General features: G+C 39.7%; 1 protein-coding gene across 2 annotated transcripts in view; it reads left to right on the top strand.

The window, feature by feature from the left end:
* The window catches only part of DOCK8 (dedicator of cytokinesis 8), a 329548-nt gene that overhangs the window by 78958 nt on the left and 233659 nt on the right, over nt 1-16931 (top strand). For both annotated transcript variants that reach the window (XM_069086859.1, XM_069086866.1), the window contains exon 2: nt 2699-2801. In XM_069086859.1, coding sequence (XP_068942960.1) covers nt 2699-2801 — 103 coding nt within the window. The remainder of the gene's footprint in view (nt 1-2698; nt 2802-16931) is intronic.

Raw genomic sequence — 16931 nt, 5'->3', positions numbered from 1 at the left:
AGAAAGAAAGAAAGAAAGAAAGAAAGAAAGAAAGAAAGAAAGAAAGAGGAAGGAAGGAAAAAAGGAAGGAAGGAAGGAAGAAAAAAGGAAGGAAGGAAGGAAAAAAGGAAGGAAGGAAGAAAGGAACTGTATACATTGCATTATTAACATTTTCTCCATCACTTTCTTAACTCTAAACAATCAACAAAACAATAAATCAAGCCATGATTTGTAGATTTTGCTGGTTTCTGAGGTGTAAATGCCCACCCTGAAAATTGAACGGTTAGTTCTCTTGAGCTAGTTTGAGCTGGATCCAGAATTCCCCTGCCTCCAGGTCTAGAGTTATGATCTTCCTCTGAAATGAATATTGCTGTTATAACTTTTAAAATGTGTTCACCACAGCAGTCATCAAAACTACTTGGTACTGACTGAGGAATAGAGTAGTGGAACAATGGAATACATTGGGTACACAAGACTCAGCAGTAAATGACTATAGTAATCCACTGTTTGATAAACCGAAAGACCCCAGTTTTGGGGATAAGAACTCACTATTTGACAAAAACTGCAGGGAAAACTGGAATATAGTATGGCAGAAACTAACACTGTATACCAAAATCAAGTTGAAATGGGTGCACGATCTAGGTATAAAGGCTGATACTGTAAGCAATCTGGGAGAGCAAGGAAAATATTTTACCTGTCAGATCTATGGAGAAGGGAAGATTTTATGACCAAACAAGAATTAGAGAGCATTATAAATGCAAAATGGATAATTTTGATTACATAAAATTGGAAAGTTTCTGTACAAATAAAGCCAATGTAACCAAGATTAAGAGGTAAGTGGAAAATTGGGAAAGAATTTTTATAATCAGTGTCTCTGATAAAGGCCTCATTTCTAAAATATACAGAGAATTGAGTTAAATCTATAAGAATATAAGTCATTCTCCAATTGAGAAATGGTCAAAGGATATGAACAGGCAGTTTTCATAGGAAGAAATTAAAGATATCTATAAGCATATGAAAAAATGCTCTAAATCACTATAGATTAGAGAAATGCAAATCAAAACAACATCTCACCAGTCACATTGGCTAAGATGACAAAACAGGAAAATGATAAATGCTGGAAAGGATATGGAAAAATTGGAATACTCATGCATTGTTGGTGGAGTTGTGAACTGATCTCCATTCTGGAGAGCAATCTGGAACTATGCCCAAAGGGCTATAAATAAGTGCATACCCTTTGACCCAGCAATACCACTTCTAGGGTTATTATATCCCAAAGAGATCATAGAAGTGGGAGGAGGACCCGTATATACAAAAATATTTATAGCATCTCTTTTTGTGGTGGCAAAGAATTGGAAATCAAGGGGATAACCATCAATTGGGGAATGGCTGAGAAAATTGTAGTATGTGAATATGAAGGAATATTATTGTGCTATATGAGAAATGAGGAGCAGACAGATTTCATAATAACCTGGAGAGACTTATATAAACTGATGTTGAGCAGAACCAGGAGAAATCTGTTCACAATTAAAGATATAACATATATGTGACAACTAAATGTGACAGACTGGGCTCCTCTCAGCAGTATAAGGTTATAAGACAACTCCAAAAGACACGTGATGGAAAGAGATATCCATACCCAGAGAAAGAATTAGAGTCTGAATGCAGATTGAAGCAAATGACTTGCTCTCTTTCTTTTTCTTGTTTTGATTCCTATTTTCCATTGTTTATTCCATTGGTTATAATCCTTTACAACCTGACTAATGTTTAATGTGAAGGTATTTGTAGATCCTATATTTGATTGCACACCTCCATGGGGGAAGGGGGAGGAGAGGGAGGGAAAGAAAATTTGAAATTCATAGGATTGTGAAACTAAATGATGCAAATTAAAAGTAAATTAAGTAACTGATTAAATTTCAGGAAGACATGGAATTAAACCTAAGTCTGAACCCCAAATTTGACATTTGCTAATGATATGACCATGTGCAAAACTATTTGCTCATCTGTGAAATAGATATTAGAGCTTCCATAGAACTTTTGAGTAACTCAACTCATCCTCTCCCTCTCCCTCTCCCTCTCCTCCTTCTCCTTTCCAGAGGAAAGTAAATTTTTATGGCCAGAAGTTGCCCACTTAACTTGAAGTTTTACTACCTAGATTCCTTCCTTCCTTCCTTCCTTCCTTCCTTCCTTCCTTCCTTCCTTCTTTCCTTCCTTCCTTCTTTGGAACTGCGACCCTGAGAGCCTCCCCCTCCCAGCTTGATTTTTTTTCTCTTTCTAATTAAAGGGGTCATCCCTCTACTTGCTTCTTAAAGAGGCCTATTCACTGAATGGGCATTATTTCCCTCTAATGGCCTTTAACCTAAAAGGGTCAGAGTCTCCCACTGCATCCTGGGTCATATCCAGTCATCCTGATGAATGTCTGGTTACTGGACCCAGATGGCTCTGGAGGAGAAACTGAGGCTGGTGACCTTGCCCAGCCCTCCCTCCCTCAAATCAAAGTCAACCACAAGTCATGTCATCATTTCCCTGATGCCTGGTCCTCTTTGAAAACGAAAGACAAACGCAACACAAAGACTTACGTCACCATTTGTGAGGCTGAAATGAAATCATTCTAAAGAGATGAATGTCCACTGCTGCTTTGATAATTGTGATTGTCCATCAATGGGCTTATTTTTGAAAGCAACTGTTTCATTAATATTTCTCTTGTTTTTCACCATAGGTATTCATCAGCTGAAATAAGAAAGCAGTTTACTCTCCCACCAAATCTTGGGCAGGTCTATCACCGAAGTGTAAGCATTTCTGGCTTCCCCTCTCTTCAACTAGTAAGTAAAAATTATTTTTCTTTTTTAAATGATCAACTGACCAATTTCAGGCAGTCCCTGATTTATGACCAACCCACACCTTCGAATGGCTGCTTGCAGTCTCACCAGGCTGCTACTACTGGAGTCTTCCTGCTGGGGTCAACCTGCTCTTTCTCCTAGAGGATATATATTCATACTCCCTCAAACACACTAGGGCAGCTAAGTAGGGAAGTGGATAGAGTGCAGGTCTGGAGTCAGGAAGATTCATCTTCATGAGTTCAAATCTGGTCTCAGACTCTTACTAGCTGCATGACCCTGGGCAAGTCACTTAATCCTGTTTGCCTCAGTTTCCTTATCTGTAAAATGAACTAGAGAAAAAAATGGCAAACTACTCCAATATCTTTGCCAAGAAAACCCCAGACGGGGTCATGAAGAATGGGAAATGACTGAACAACAACTTACACACTAACCTCACAGTTCTTCGACTTACTCATTTCCCATGACTTGCTCCTCTGCCCCATCTCAGTGCCACACAAAGAAGGTCATGTCCTTAAAACTGCCAGCATTCACAAATGTACCACTTCCATGTTCATCTGACCCCAGTCTATTGTCATCTCCCCCATCCCTCTGCCTTGCAGCCCTAGCCCCTCTTCATCCTCACTGAGGGCTGCAATCCTTTGACCTTTCTTTCCCAGGCTATCACCTCTGCACTGACTCGTCCCTTTTTCATCTTGACCACTTGGTGAATTAGTTCGCCACTGGGGCATGGAACCCGAGAGCAGAGGACAGTGTAGACACTATTCCCTGCCCCTTTATCATGCTGCCCCAGCCATGGATCACTTCCACTGTCCATTGCCTTGCTCCTATGCCGTTTTGTCACCTGTCACAATTTACCCATCTCTAACTCTGTATCTTTCCAAGGTATGTTTTATTGGAGTGATCTGTCATTGTTTCAGTAAGATCATTTAATTTTACTATTTTCTTTTTAATGAAATGGGTGGCACTGAAAAGTGTATGCAGGTAGAACTGACTTTCTCTCAGAAAATTGATCACTTTGACAGCATGTTTGCCTGCATTTTCTTTTGTATTTTCCCTCTCTGTTTCTGAACTACAGGTTTTAATGAGAGCATCAGAAATGAGTGACAGACTTTTTCTCATAAACCAAAGCATCTCTAAACCTGATGCTGCTGAATGGAACTGAAGAAATTCACAAAACTATGTTGATTGGTCCACTACAGATTCGTGCTACATAACTTCAACTTGTTATTGTTGCAAGGCAATCCTTTCCCAACTCACTAATGAACTCAAAATCCCACTCACCACAGCAGCTCTTCCAAACCATTTCCTCCCTTCCCAAAGCTTCCCTTCCTCCACCTTCTCAGCTGAGAACTTTGCCTCATATATTACCGATAGAATTTGAGGCCATTTGCCAAGAGCTCCCTCTCCTCTCCACCTCCTCATTTCACATGCCCCCATGCCTCCCACCACTATCTCCTCCCTGACCTCTGTCTCACATGAAGAGGTGGCTTTTTTCCTTACCAAAGCAAACTCCTCTACATCCATCCCATTCTGCCTTCTCTACCACCCTCTTATTCCAGTCTTCAATCTTTTTGTCTACTGGCAGCCTCTCTCCTGTCTCCAGGCATGCTTTTGTCTTCCCTATCCTCAAAACCTCTCACTTGATCCATCCGTCCCTGCTAGCTACTGTCCCATATCTCTTCTCCTTTTTGTAGCTAAGCTCCTTGAAAATACCATCTAGAGTCAAGGACTTTGTTTCATTTCTTCCTGCTCTTAATTTTTTACAATCTAGTTTCAAACTTCATTATTCAACCGAAACTGTTCTCTCCAAAATTACCAGTGATTTCTTAAATGCTAAACGTAAGGTCCTTTTCTCAGTCTTGACCTCTTTGCAGCCTTTGACATGTCAATTGTTCTCTTCTCCTCGATACCTTCTTCTCTCTTTTTTGTGACCCTTATCTATCTGGTTCTCCTCCAACCTGGTTTCCTTCTTAGTATCATTTACTAGATCTTCATCTAGGACCAGTCCATACTCGCTCAGGATAGATAACCCCCAGGACTCTGTTCTGGAATCTCTTCTCTTTTTCCTCTTTACTATTTTTTTTTTGAGGCATTTGGGGTTAAATGATTTGCCCAGGTTCACAAGTGTCTGAAGTCAAATTTGAAGTCAGGTTCTCTTGATTCTAGGGCTGGTGCTGTATCCACTACACCACTCAGCTGCCCGTATACTATTTTACTTAATAATTTCATCAGTCCCCATAAATTCAACTCTCATCTGTATGCTAATGATCCTCAGATCTATTTGTTCAGACCAACTTCTCTTTTAACATCCAGATTATTATTAGATATCTCAAGCCACATTTTAAGCTCATGTTCAAAACTGAACTCATTATCTTTCCCCTAGACCTTTCTCCCCCACTGCTGAACTTCCCTATTGTTGATGGTTCTCAAATCTATCTTTCCTGCCACAATTTCTTTGCCAACCTCCAATCTTGCATCTGCAACTGCCTCTCAGACATCTCAAACTGGATCTCCAGCAGACATCTTGAGCTCAAAATGTTGAAAGCAGAACTCATTATATTTCCTCTTAAACCGTCTCCCCCTACTCCCTTCCCTTTTACTGTAGAGTATAAAACCATCCCCCCAGTCCCTCAGACTCACAACCTAGGAGTCATCCTGGATTCCTCACTATCTCTCAACACCCCCATATACAAGCAGTTGCTAAGACCCGCCTACCAACTTCACCTTTACAGCATCTCTTAAATACATTTCCTTTTCTCTGACATTGCCCTTAAACCTTATGACTGGACTATTGCAGTAGCGCATGGGTGGTTCTGCCTCCCTCAAGTCTCTCCCACTCCAGTCCATCTTCCATTCAGCTGCTAAAGGATCTTCCTAAAGTATAGTTCCCGTCATGGCACCTCCTTCCCCCTACCCCCTACTCAATAGATGCCAGTCGTTCTCTGCTGCCTCCAGGATCAAATACAAGATGCTGTTTCCTAACCTAGCTCCCTTATAGCTTTCCAGTCTTATTCCACTTTACTCCCCCCCACATACTCTTTAATCCTGGGACACTGGCCTTCTGGATGCTTCACAAACAAGACACTCCCTCCATCTCTCCACTCTGGCGGTCCTTCATGCCTGGAGGGCTCTCCCTCCTCCACTCTGATTGCTGATCTCCCTGGCTGCCCTTCAGTCCCACTTATATTCCTACCTCCTATAAAAAAACCTTTCCTAACCCCTCTTAATTCCAGTGCTTTCTCTCTTTTAATTAGTTCCTTTTTATCCTGTAGATAGCTTGCTTTCTATCTATTTATTTGCATGTTGTTTCCTCCATTTGATTGTAAGCTCCTGCAGAGCAGAACTGCTATTTGCCTTTCTTTGTATTGATGAGGGATGGCTCCCTCTAGGTTCAGCAGGAATTCTGATCTTATCTAAGACCAGAAAACCTGCAAGAACATCTGGAAAGAATTCAAGGTCTCAGGCTTAATTGGAGTGAGAGTTGTAGAAGTTTATTGTTACACTTCCATGAGAAGCGGGCAAGAGTCCTTTAGGGGACCTGGGAATGAGAGGGGTACATGCTTTTACTTTTAAAGGGTAGGGCTGCCATTGTCAGGGCTGACCGGATGGAAGGGACCTCAAAGGGACCTCAGTGCGTAGATAAAGGTTGGAGCTGACAGAGAGGAACTTGTGACTTTAGTGCATAGATAGTTTAGATGAGATTTGGGCCAGGCCGGAGGAGACCTGAGGCAAGGACAAACTAGTATTTGGGCCAGACCAGAGGAGACATGAAGAGATTAAGTAAGAACAAAGGAGTCACAAGGTGTTGCCTAGGCCAAGTGCTGATAGGGGGGAAGGGGCAGAGTTTGAGGCTGGGAAAGGGATTTTACAGATTACAATTTTACAATACAAATTGCAGTTACAACTGCACAAACTGGTTTTACAAATTGGTTTTACAAATTGATTTAGACCCCAGGTACCCCATCAGTATCACAGGGCTTAATACGGTGACTCACACAGACTAGGGGGTATAATAAATGCTTATTGACTGACCATCTTCATCTCCATTGCCAAAGTGGCCGATACTGGAGGGCCCTGACCCTTACCCAACTCCAACCTCATGCAACTATCATACTAATTCAAAAGATCTTCGAAGAACGGAAGGATCACAGACCTTAAAGTTTTGAAGGGACCTCAGTGGTTATTTAATCCGATCCCCCATAGAAAAAGAATCCTCACTCTAGTGTAGGAGAGAAGTATCATCCAACCTCTCTCTCAAGACCTCCAAAGAAGGGGAACCCACCACCTCTAGCAGAAGACTATTTTTGCTTTTGGATAACTCTTTATGTTAAGTTTGTCCTTATATCAAGCCTCTGGAGAGAAATAGAACAAGTCTCTTTCAGCAGCAAAATCTTAGGGTTTATGGGCTAGATGCCTGAAACCAAAATTACTCTGATGCTCATTGACTGGCCAACAATAGGTCCTAACCCAAGCCCCATTTGGTCATCATTTGGGCCCTGATGGCTCAGCGAGAATGTAAATAACAACTTTCTGTTTTGGCCAGAAACCCTGAGAATCTTCTCCTCCCAGATTGATTTTTTATTTTTGAGTAGGTGTAAGAGGCCATTCTTTGCCTCATTTCTTACCTATCCTTAATCACTGAATGGATGTTGCCTCAGACAAACCGAGACCTGGGAAAGACCTTAGCTTAAAAAGGCCAGTGTCTCCCACTGTATCCAGGGCTCTCTCCAGTCATTGCCACTAGATCCAGATGGCCCCAGAGGAGAAAGTGAGGCTGGTGACTTTGCCTAGCCCTCCCTCACTTAAATCCAATTCACTTGCAAGTCATGGCATCACCTTCCTGATGTTATGGCCCTTCAAGAACAAAGGACAAACAATAACGAACCAGGCAGCAGGTGGTCCAGGGGATACAGGGCTGAACCTGAAATCAGGGAGATCTAAGTTTAAACACAGCCTCAGACACTTATCTGCTGTGTAACCCTGGGTGAGTCACTTAACCTCTGCCTGCCCTCAGTTTCCTCAGTTGTAAAATGAAGATAAAAAAATAGCACTTGCCTTGCAGGGTTTCTGTAAGGATCAAATAATAAAAAATGGTCAAGTATTAATTAAATCGATAAACTATGTAAACATAATCAATAAATGTCACGTACATATAGAATATGTTTTATTAAAATTACATAAAGACCATGTGCTAGTATTTAGCATTGGAAATGAGCATTCATTCACTTCCTTTGTGACAGAGCCATCAATTCAGTCACTTCCTCATCTGAAGTGCTGTGGGACTTGTTTGTCCCCTGTGGTTAGCTTCAGGAGGTTAGGTTCTTTCTTTTTTTTTTCCCTCCACTTGTTACGTTGAACCCGCTTCTGCTCTTAGAAGTTTTGTAACCTTAAGTTAAATTCTGTTTCCTGTGGACGCCATTTTGCCTCCTGTCACAATTTGCCCGTCCCTTAACTGTGTATCTTTACAAGGTATGTTTTATTGGAGTGATATGTTGCTATTTCAGTAAGATGATTTAATTTTACTGTTTTCTCTTTAATGAAATGGGTAGAATTGAAAAATGTGTATAGGCAGGACTGCTCTCTTGAAAAATTGATCACTTGGGGCAGCATGCCAGCCTGTTCCCCCCTTCCCTTATGCTGCCCCCCCCCCCCGCCGCCTTTTCCAAACTATAGATTTTAATGAGAGCAGAGAAATTAAGAGTCTTTTCTCATAAACCAAAGCATCTGAAAGCCAAGGTAAAACATCCATGCATTTAAGTAAAATTTGGGGTGAGTTGTATTCAATTTGAATATATATTCAGATTAATCAGCTTTTGATATGTGATACAATTTGAATGTGAATATACTCTGTAAAGACAAAGAACTGCATATATGCATGCATGTGTATGGAGTTATTATGCATATGTATATGCATGTATGTGTATATATATATACATATATAAAATGTTTACATATCTAAATGTTAGGTGTTGAGTAGGCTCATTCCTTCTGCAGATTTAAGCTTCAGCAGTATGTTCTGTGGTGGTAGTTAAGTTCCTAATGCCACACGGCCAATACCAGGTGGCTAAGGACTTAAAAACATTTTCCCCACATCCCTGTAGTATAAGCAGAACAAAATTTCACTAAGATAAAGAGTACATTAACATCTCCCCTTCCACAGGCTAACTTATTTCTGTACCAAGGTACCTTGTATTGCCATTTATGATGCAGATTCCTTGAAGGCAAGGACTACTTCATTTTGGTCTAAATGAATGAAAAAAAAAAGATGATTAAATGTTTACTGTGTACTAAACATTATACTAAGTAATGGGGAGAAGAAGTTTTGAAAAGAGACAATCTATGCTCTCAAGGAACTTGCATTGTAATAAAAGATGACAACACAAACAAGGGGGAGGTGGCCAAGAAAAGGACTTTTGATTTTGAAAAATGAAGGGAGAAGCATGTGAAGAAGGGGGCAGCTTGGCTGGTGGTGAGGGAGGTAGTGGGATGGCTTAGGCAGAAAGATGGATGGAATGTGAAGCATCAATCAATCAATAAGCATTTATTAAGGACCTACGATGTGCTAGGCACTATACTAAGAGTTGGGGATACATAAAGAGGCAAAAAAAAAAACCCAGTCCATGCCCTCAAGGCATTTACAATCTAATGGAAGCAAGGCTCCGTATCCCACATAGTAGACACTATAACTATTTGTTTAATTAAATTTTGTTCATATCAGGAGAGATCTATATTTAATTTGCTAAATATAAAAAGCTTAGTTTTTTTTTTAGGGACTCCTAAATCATCATTCCGACAGACTTTACGTTTAGAAGAGAACACACCTTTTCCTACACAAGCAAATTGAGATAGTGCTTAATTTTCTTACAGAAAATGCATTAGCAGCTGCAAAAAGACTGAAGAAAATTTGAGATCTCTCCAGAGGATCTTAATTTCCTTATGGATTCTTTTTGCAGTGAAAAGGTGCTTGCTTTATCGCCTCCATTCTCTCCGTTTATTCCAGATTAGGACAGGACATGTTTCTCCATCCTTGACTTTTATTAGAACACTTTCCCACAGTGGCCACCGTGATGACTTTTCCCCTCTTCGTGTCTGCAGCTTCGAGTTTATTGTTTCTACTCCTTTACCTAGCTAAGGAACAGCAAAATGGATAGCTGTCCAGGGGCCAGATTTCTGATCACTTTTTTTTTTAAACTAGCATAGCTTTCTTATCAGTCAAGTCACTGTAAGGATAACTTCTTTCTGTTTGGGGGAATCTTATAGAATTCAGGTCCTTCCATAGCGAAGAGTCAACTAAACTGGTTGTCTCATTTTTAAAAAATTGTATTCATCTACTTTTAGTTTACAATATTCAATTCCACAATCCCTTGAGTTCCAAATTCTCTCCCCCTCCCTCCCCACACCCCCATGGTGGCATTGCAATTTGATATAGGTTCTACAAATACTTTTGCATTAAACATTAGTCAGGTTGTAAAGAAGGATTGTAATCAATGGGGTGAACGATGAGAAAGAAGGGACAAAACAAAACACAAAAGAGAGCAAGTCATTTGCTTCATTTTTTTTTTTTTTTACAAATGCCTCTATCCTATATAAAAGAGGCAAAGGAACAGAGAATACTTAATTGTTCTTTGCAACCTTGGAACCATTGGGAAATAGGATCAAGAGGATCTTAACTTTAATTCAGTAACTCCTCATGTACCCTCTATTTTGAAAATAACATGCATATCTGAAGTCTTTGATAATGAGTCCTTTTCTTAAGATCAAATCAATGAGGACCTTGGGGTTTATATTTAGATCTGGAAGAGAATTCAGGGACTAGCTAGTCCAATGGTTCCCAGCTTTTTTGAATATAAGGTCCCCTTTCTGACAAAAAAAATTTCACAGATCACCTTTCAAATGATAGCAATTGTCTTAATACTCTTCATTAATTGAGACAATACATAATGGCCGAAATTTACAATGCATAATGATTTTAGATGAATTTGTGTTTTATTCTTGTCAACATCATATGCATGCACTGAAAAACACCAATAAATCTTATGTCTGACATTTTTTTATTCAGTTTACAAGTGGCGTGTTTAACTGTATTTACATTACTCAGTCATCTAATGAGATTAGTGCCTTGCAATAATCCCTCAATTTGAAGGGTTCTGTAACCTATACCCTGAGAACACCTTGGTTCATTGAGTCCAATCCCCTCATTTATAAGGTGAGGAAACTGTGGCCCAGAGAGGTCAAGAATTTTTTTTTCCAGATCAAAGTAGCGGAGTTTAGAAATCAGGCCCTCAGAGAAGTAATCCAGTGTTTTGTTGTTTTGATTTTTCAGTTTTTGTGATGATTCTTTCCCATCACTATCACTTTCCAGTGACCTGCCTCCCCTCCTCTGCTCCTCAACACCACCCTCCTTGGCAGCAAAGAGGCACAGCTTAGTCAAACATGCTCATACTTTAGCTACATCTGATAGTATCTTCCTTGTTTCACTTCCGTGAGCCACTATTTCTGTCCGAGAGCTATGTTTCATCATGAGCCCTCTGGAACCAAGGTTGGTCCTTCCATTGGTCAGAGTTCTGATGTCTTTTGGTATTGTTTTCTTTTATATTGTTGTGGTCATTGCATAAAATTTTCTCTTTGTTCTACTGACTTCCCTTTTCATGAGTTTATATGGGTCTTCCCAGGTTTCTCTGAGTTCTTCATATTAATCAAAATTGCTAGTTTTAGTTTTTATGATGACCTCTATCCCAAGTTTGTTTAAAAATTCTCCCTCCAAGGGCACAGTGGATAGAGTGCCAGGCCTGGAGTCAGGAAAACTCATCTTCCTGAGTTCAAATCTGGCCTCACAGCCAGTAAGTATTAAGTGTCTGAAGGTGGATTTGGACTCAGGTCCTCCTGACTCTAGGGCCAGTGCTCTATTCACTGTGCCACCTAGCTCTCCCCGCCCCCCACTTGAACATTTCTTTATTTATTTGTCTTCCTCTATTTCTGGAAAGAGCATTTCGTAGTTGTTTTTGTATAAGGTCTTAGTTAACTCCCAGATATTTTATGCATTTTATAAAAAATTATATTTCTGTTTCCTAGATAGAAAAAAAAAGCTTTTGTTAGTGATATATAGAAAGGCTGGTAATATGTGTGGGCATGTTTTAAATTCTATTTGCCAGCAAAATGAGGAGTAAAGGAGGTACTGTAATCAGTTTGACAGGATTTAATTTAAATTTTTTGAATTGATATCCCTTAATGATATTGGTTTATAGTTCTTTGGTGTTTTTTCCTTTCATAATTTTGGTATTAGGACTATATTTACCTCATTAAAGGAATCTGGTGTATTATTTTCTTTCTCAGTATTTCAGAATAGTTTACAAAATACTGATATAATTATTGTTTAAAAGTTTGATAGAATTCTGATATCATTTCATCAGGACCAGAGTTTGTTTTTTTTTTATTCAGTAGTTCCTTTATAAGTAGTTCTATTTCTATTTCTGAGATCACATTATTTAAGATATTTATTTGATATTCTGTTAGTTTGGGCATTTGATATGTTTTTTAAGGTTTTCCTTTGTATTCTTACTACTGGGGTCAGTCCTTAATAGGATGTTTGTACTTTCTCATCCTTTACAACAGATGTTGATGTAAAGCTACACTATCCATCATTTTCACTTTGAGTTATGTTAATCCTAAACATAGCAAGGCAACATGAACAAATATCACAAAATAATAGTGGTTTTAAAAAATGAAATACCTTTAGGTAAATGATGAAACTGACACCTTTATTTGTCTCTCCAAGAAGGTTCTGTGAGTCATCTTCCATCTGGCTATAACTTCCTCCTGTCTTCTCATCTCATTTATTGTGAGAATGTCAATATTGACATAGTTCAGTTTCCCTAGTAACTGGCTGAGGTGGTTTTCAGACTTTTTGGCCTCCTTGTGGCTTCATATCAGTTAAACTTCTCAATGACATTTTAGTCTGTGACACTGTCCTTGAGCTCTTTGGTAATGGAATAAGGAGGACAAAGAGTTAAAGAACATTTATAATTAGTCACAAAACTATATGATGCTCAGTATCCTCTTCGGTATCTTCACAGCAGAAAGGTAAAAAGATGGGGGCAGCTAGGTGGTGCAGTGAATAGAGCACCGGTCCTGAAATCAGGAGGACCTGGGTTCAAATGCAGCCTTAGACACTTAATGCTGACTAGCCGTGTGACCTTGGGGCAAGTCAGTTAACCCCAAACCCCCTGCCTTCCCCCCTCCAAAAAAAAGGGGGGGAAAAGACTGCTTAAAACTGAGTATGTTTGTATTTTTCTTTATTGGATGGATTCCTATGATCCCAAATTACTTCACTTGGTGGCCCATGTACTAGTGATGAGCCTTTATCAACTTCCCCAGGCTGGTCCTCAGACAATAGGCACAGTCCTTTATGAGAGCCCTACCTGCAATCTTTCCAAATGGGTAGAACCACCAGAACTTGCAATCTGCTGGTATAGCATTTGGGAAACCATAGTTCTGTCGCCCTCACAAAGAGACATCAGAATCGGATTTTTGTGTATTGTTGAAGATCCCCTGAGCTTGTCTTTTTGAGTTGCCTTATTTTCTACAAACACTGGACCCAAGAGGCACCACACATGTCAAGGATGAAGCTCCCCCCAACCCCAGCTGATATAATGTGTCCTTGGCAGTCAAACAGGCACCAAGGCAGTTTTTACTAGACATGAGAAATGGCTTGTGCTTCTGGGACCCTTGAAGATAAGCAGATCTTCATGGTCTAGTGGTTCCCAAGGGAAAAGAATATGGCTCCTACCTTTGCCTTGCTCCTCCCTCTGGGAAGGGTTTATTCCACCCCTAAGGCTCTTCTCCTCCTCCCTTGCCATTCCCATTTAGGAGGAGACTTCTGTTTCCTCCTTCCTTTGTTATACTGTAATAAATATGCAAGCTTCTGTTTGAATGGTGAATTCTTTGCACGTGCATAGGTTTTCACATGCATGTCCCCTTGTCTTACAATAAATCCAGTTACAATGCATGTCTCATGGACCTGTGATATTGTTTGTTTTTTCTGTTCTTCCTGTTTTTATACAGAAAATTTTTTAAATTTCATAATTTTAATGACATTCTGTTTTTCTTTTAAATTGTTTCTCACACATTAATGATAGGATATACTAATTGATTCATCTTCTTTCATCTGGTGCCTTTTATGATAACATAGTGCATTATGGGTTTGTGGGGGGTGGGAAATAGTATGGTATAATGAGTGGGGACCACTAGGTGGCACAGTGGATAGAGGACCAGATCTGAAGTCGGGGAGACTCATCGAGTTCAAATCCAGCCTCAGACACTTACTAGCTGTGTGACCCTGGGCAAGTCGTTTAACCCTGTTTGCCTCTATTTCCTCATCTGTAAAATGAGCTGGAGAAGGAAATAGCAAATCACTCAAGTACCTTTGCCAAGAAAACCTTAAATGGACCATATAGAGTCAGACAATATTGAAACAACAACATAATGACCGCAGTACTTACAAAACAAGAGCTCCAAATTCTACTTGTGTTCCTCCCAGACCTTTGCTGTTAATAGCTGTGTGGCCTTGGGCAAGTCCCTTAACCTCCTCTGGGCTTTATTTAGTTTCCTTATCTCTAAATCAGGGCTAATAATACCTTCCCTACCTAAAATCAAATTATTTATTGAAGCATTTTCCATCTATAAGAACTATAATGAGAAAAACTTACATTAATATAGTGTTTTAAGGTTGAAAGAAGTGCTTTATATGCACTTTTTATTTAATTTTATCCTCCAACAACATTGTGAAATAGGTGTGACAAACATTATCCCCATTTTACTGATGAGGAAATTGAGGCTAAGAGCAATGATGGGACTTGCTGATCATACAGCTAGTAAATGGCAGAACCAGGGTTTTGAACCTCAAATTATAGACTCACAGAGTTCAGAGGGATCTCAGTGACCTGTAATTCAATCTATGCTTACACCAAAAAGTCCTTGCTTGAAGGGAACCCGCTGCCTCTTGAGGTCACCCATTCTACTGCTGGACAGCTCTCATCATTAGGAAGAATTTTCTCACATCTAGTCTAACTCTGCCTTGTGGCAACTTGCACCCATCATATGCCTAGTGTTCTGCTCTTGGAACAAGGAACAAGGCTGATCATTTAATCACGTGGTGGTCCTTTGAATGCTGAAAGACTATTTGCTCTCTAAGTCTTCTTGTGCCCAGGCTAAACCCCCCTTGATTCCCATCAACTGTTCCATTGGTGGAACAAACCAAGACTATTCACCATCCTGCTGCTCCCTTCGGGCTGCTCACCCATTTGTCGTTGATCTCCCTAAAGTGTTTTTCCCAAAACTAAACACAATATTCCAGTTGAAGTTTGACCAAGGTAGGGTACAATGATACTTGCTTTCCTTCTCTTGGAAGCTATGACTTTTTGGTGAAAGTAACTGAACCATATAGGCAAGAAATCTCCTGCCTTTGGTCCAGCAGCATAATGCTCTAGCCAAGGAAACTAATAGACCCCTAGACTATGGAGTAATGCTTATTATTTATCTATATATGTGCTCTCCTAGTTAAAATGACAATATCAACTACCAAAAATGTTCTGAAATAATTAAAGGTGAAAAAGGGCAAAAGTGATACTATAGGAGAACAGAGGTTAGAATCTATGCCCTGAAGTAGTAAGATGGATTGGAAATAACCACCATATATCACATATAGCAAAACGTGGAATAATTATAATCTACAGCAGAAGTTCTTAACCTTTTTTTTGGACCCCTTTGGCAGTCTAGAGAAGCCTGTTTTCAGACTTTGTTTCAGAATGCTGTTTTTTAAGTGCATAAAGTAAAATACATAGGATTATGCAGAAAAAATCATTTATTCTTAAGTACAGTCACCAAAATATTAAAAATACTTCAAGATTCCCCTGAAATCTACCCATAAAATTCCTTAGTGGGGAGAAACTCCATGTACGCCTACTAAGAAACCCTGTTCTAGAGATTAAAGGGTCTAAAGTTTGTGAGCATAGAAGGTCTTTGAAACAAAATGGAAGGAATGGCTCCTGGGACAGAACTATTTGATCATGATGAAAGGGTATCAAATGACATATACTGGAAATTCACTAAAAATTGTAGCCATAAGACATATGATTTTCACGTAATACTTGTCACAAATACTGTCTTTCACTTTGGAAAACTTCCTTTAGTGCTGTGTCCTTTGCCAATACAGGACAATTTAAAAGGTGAATGAGTTGATAAAATGTGATTAGGCTCTGAATCAGTTGCCCTTTGAATGTTTGTCTTTCAAAGAAGAGTGGATTTTTATTGACTCAACAGACTAGAAAGTTAAAGTCTAAATCAATACATGGGTTTCATACCAATTTGTTAATGGGAGAAAGGACTGAGGAGAAGCAGATCTCATGAGTACATAACAGCCTTTTCCCTGTTTCTGTTTTTGTTGGATGTTGTGATAGGGGTGGCTAGGTGGTGCAATGGATAGGGTGCCAGACCTGGAGTCAGGAAGACTCATCTTCTTGCGTTCAAATCCAGTCTGAGACACTTATCTGTGTGACGCTGGACAAGTCACTTAATCCTGATTACCTCCAAAAAAAAAAAGCTAATCCTCTCATCCTCTTTCCCAACCCCTCTTAATTCTAGTACCTTCCTTCCATTACTTATTTCCTGTAATACTATATATTACTTATCTGTACATATGTGTTTGCTTGTCCCCCATCCCCACCTCATTAGATTGTGAGCTCCTTAAGAAAAGGGTTTCCTTGCCTCTTTTTGTATCCTCAACATGTAGCACAGTGTCTGGTACACCATAGGTGCTTAATAAATGTTCACTGAATAAGTGAAAAAACCGTGTTTCTTCTCCCAAGCTCTTGGTGCCAATCCCCATCTTACCCTCTCCCCATATGCACTGTTGAATCCTCATTTTCTTAAGCAAATGCTCTAGGTTTGAATCCTGGAGGGTTTCAAGGGTTATATAGGTTTGCTTTAAGACTTATCCAAATCTTACCAGTATTTCTATGAACTTCATTACACCATGGGGAAGACACAAGAAATCTGATATCTAGCCCCTCTTCTCTTACTGTGTATGGGGAATAACTCTACGGCCTTGAACAAAAG

Source organism: Petaurus breviceps, unplaced genomic scaffold (genome assembly GCF_028583685.1).
Source record: "Petaurus breviceps papuanus isolate PSGF00001 unplaced genomic scaffold, PetGlider_PUasm1.0 118, whole genome shotgun sequence".
Taxonomy (NCBI): Eukaryota; Metazoa; Chordata; class Mammalia; order Diprotodontia; family Petauridae; genus Petaurus; species Petaurus breviceps.
Note: the sequence above shows the minus strand (reverse complement) of the source record. Positions and strands in the feature narration are given on the sequence as shown.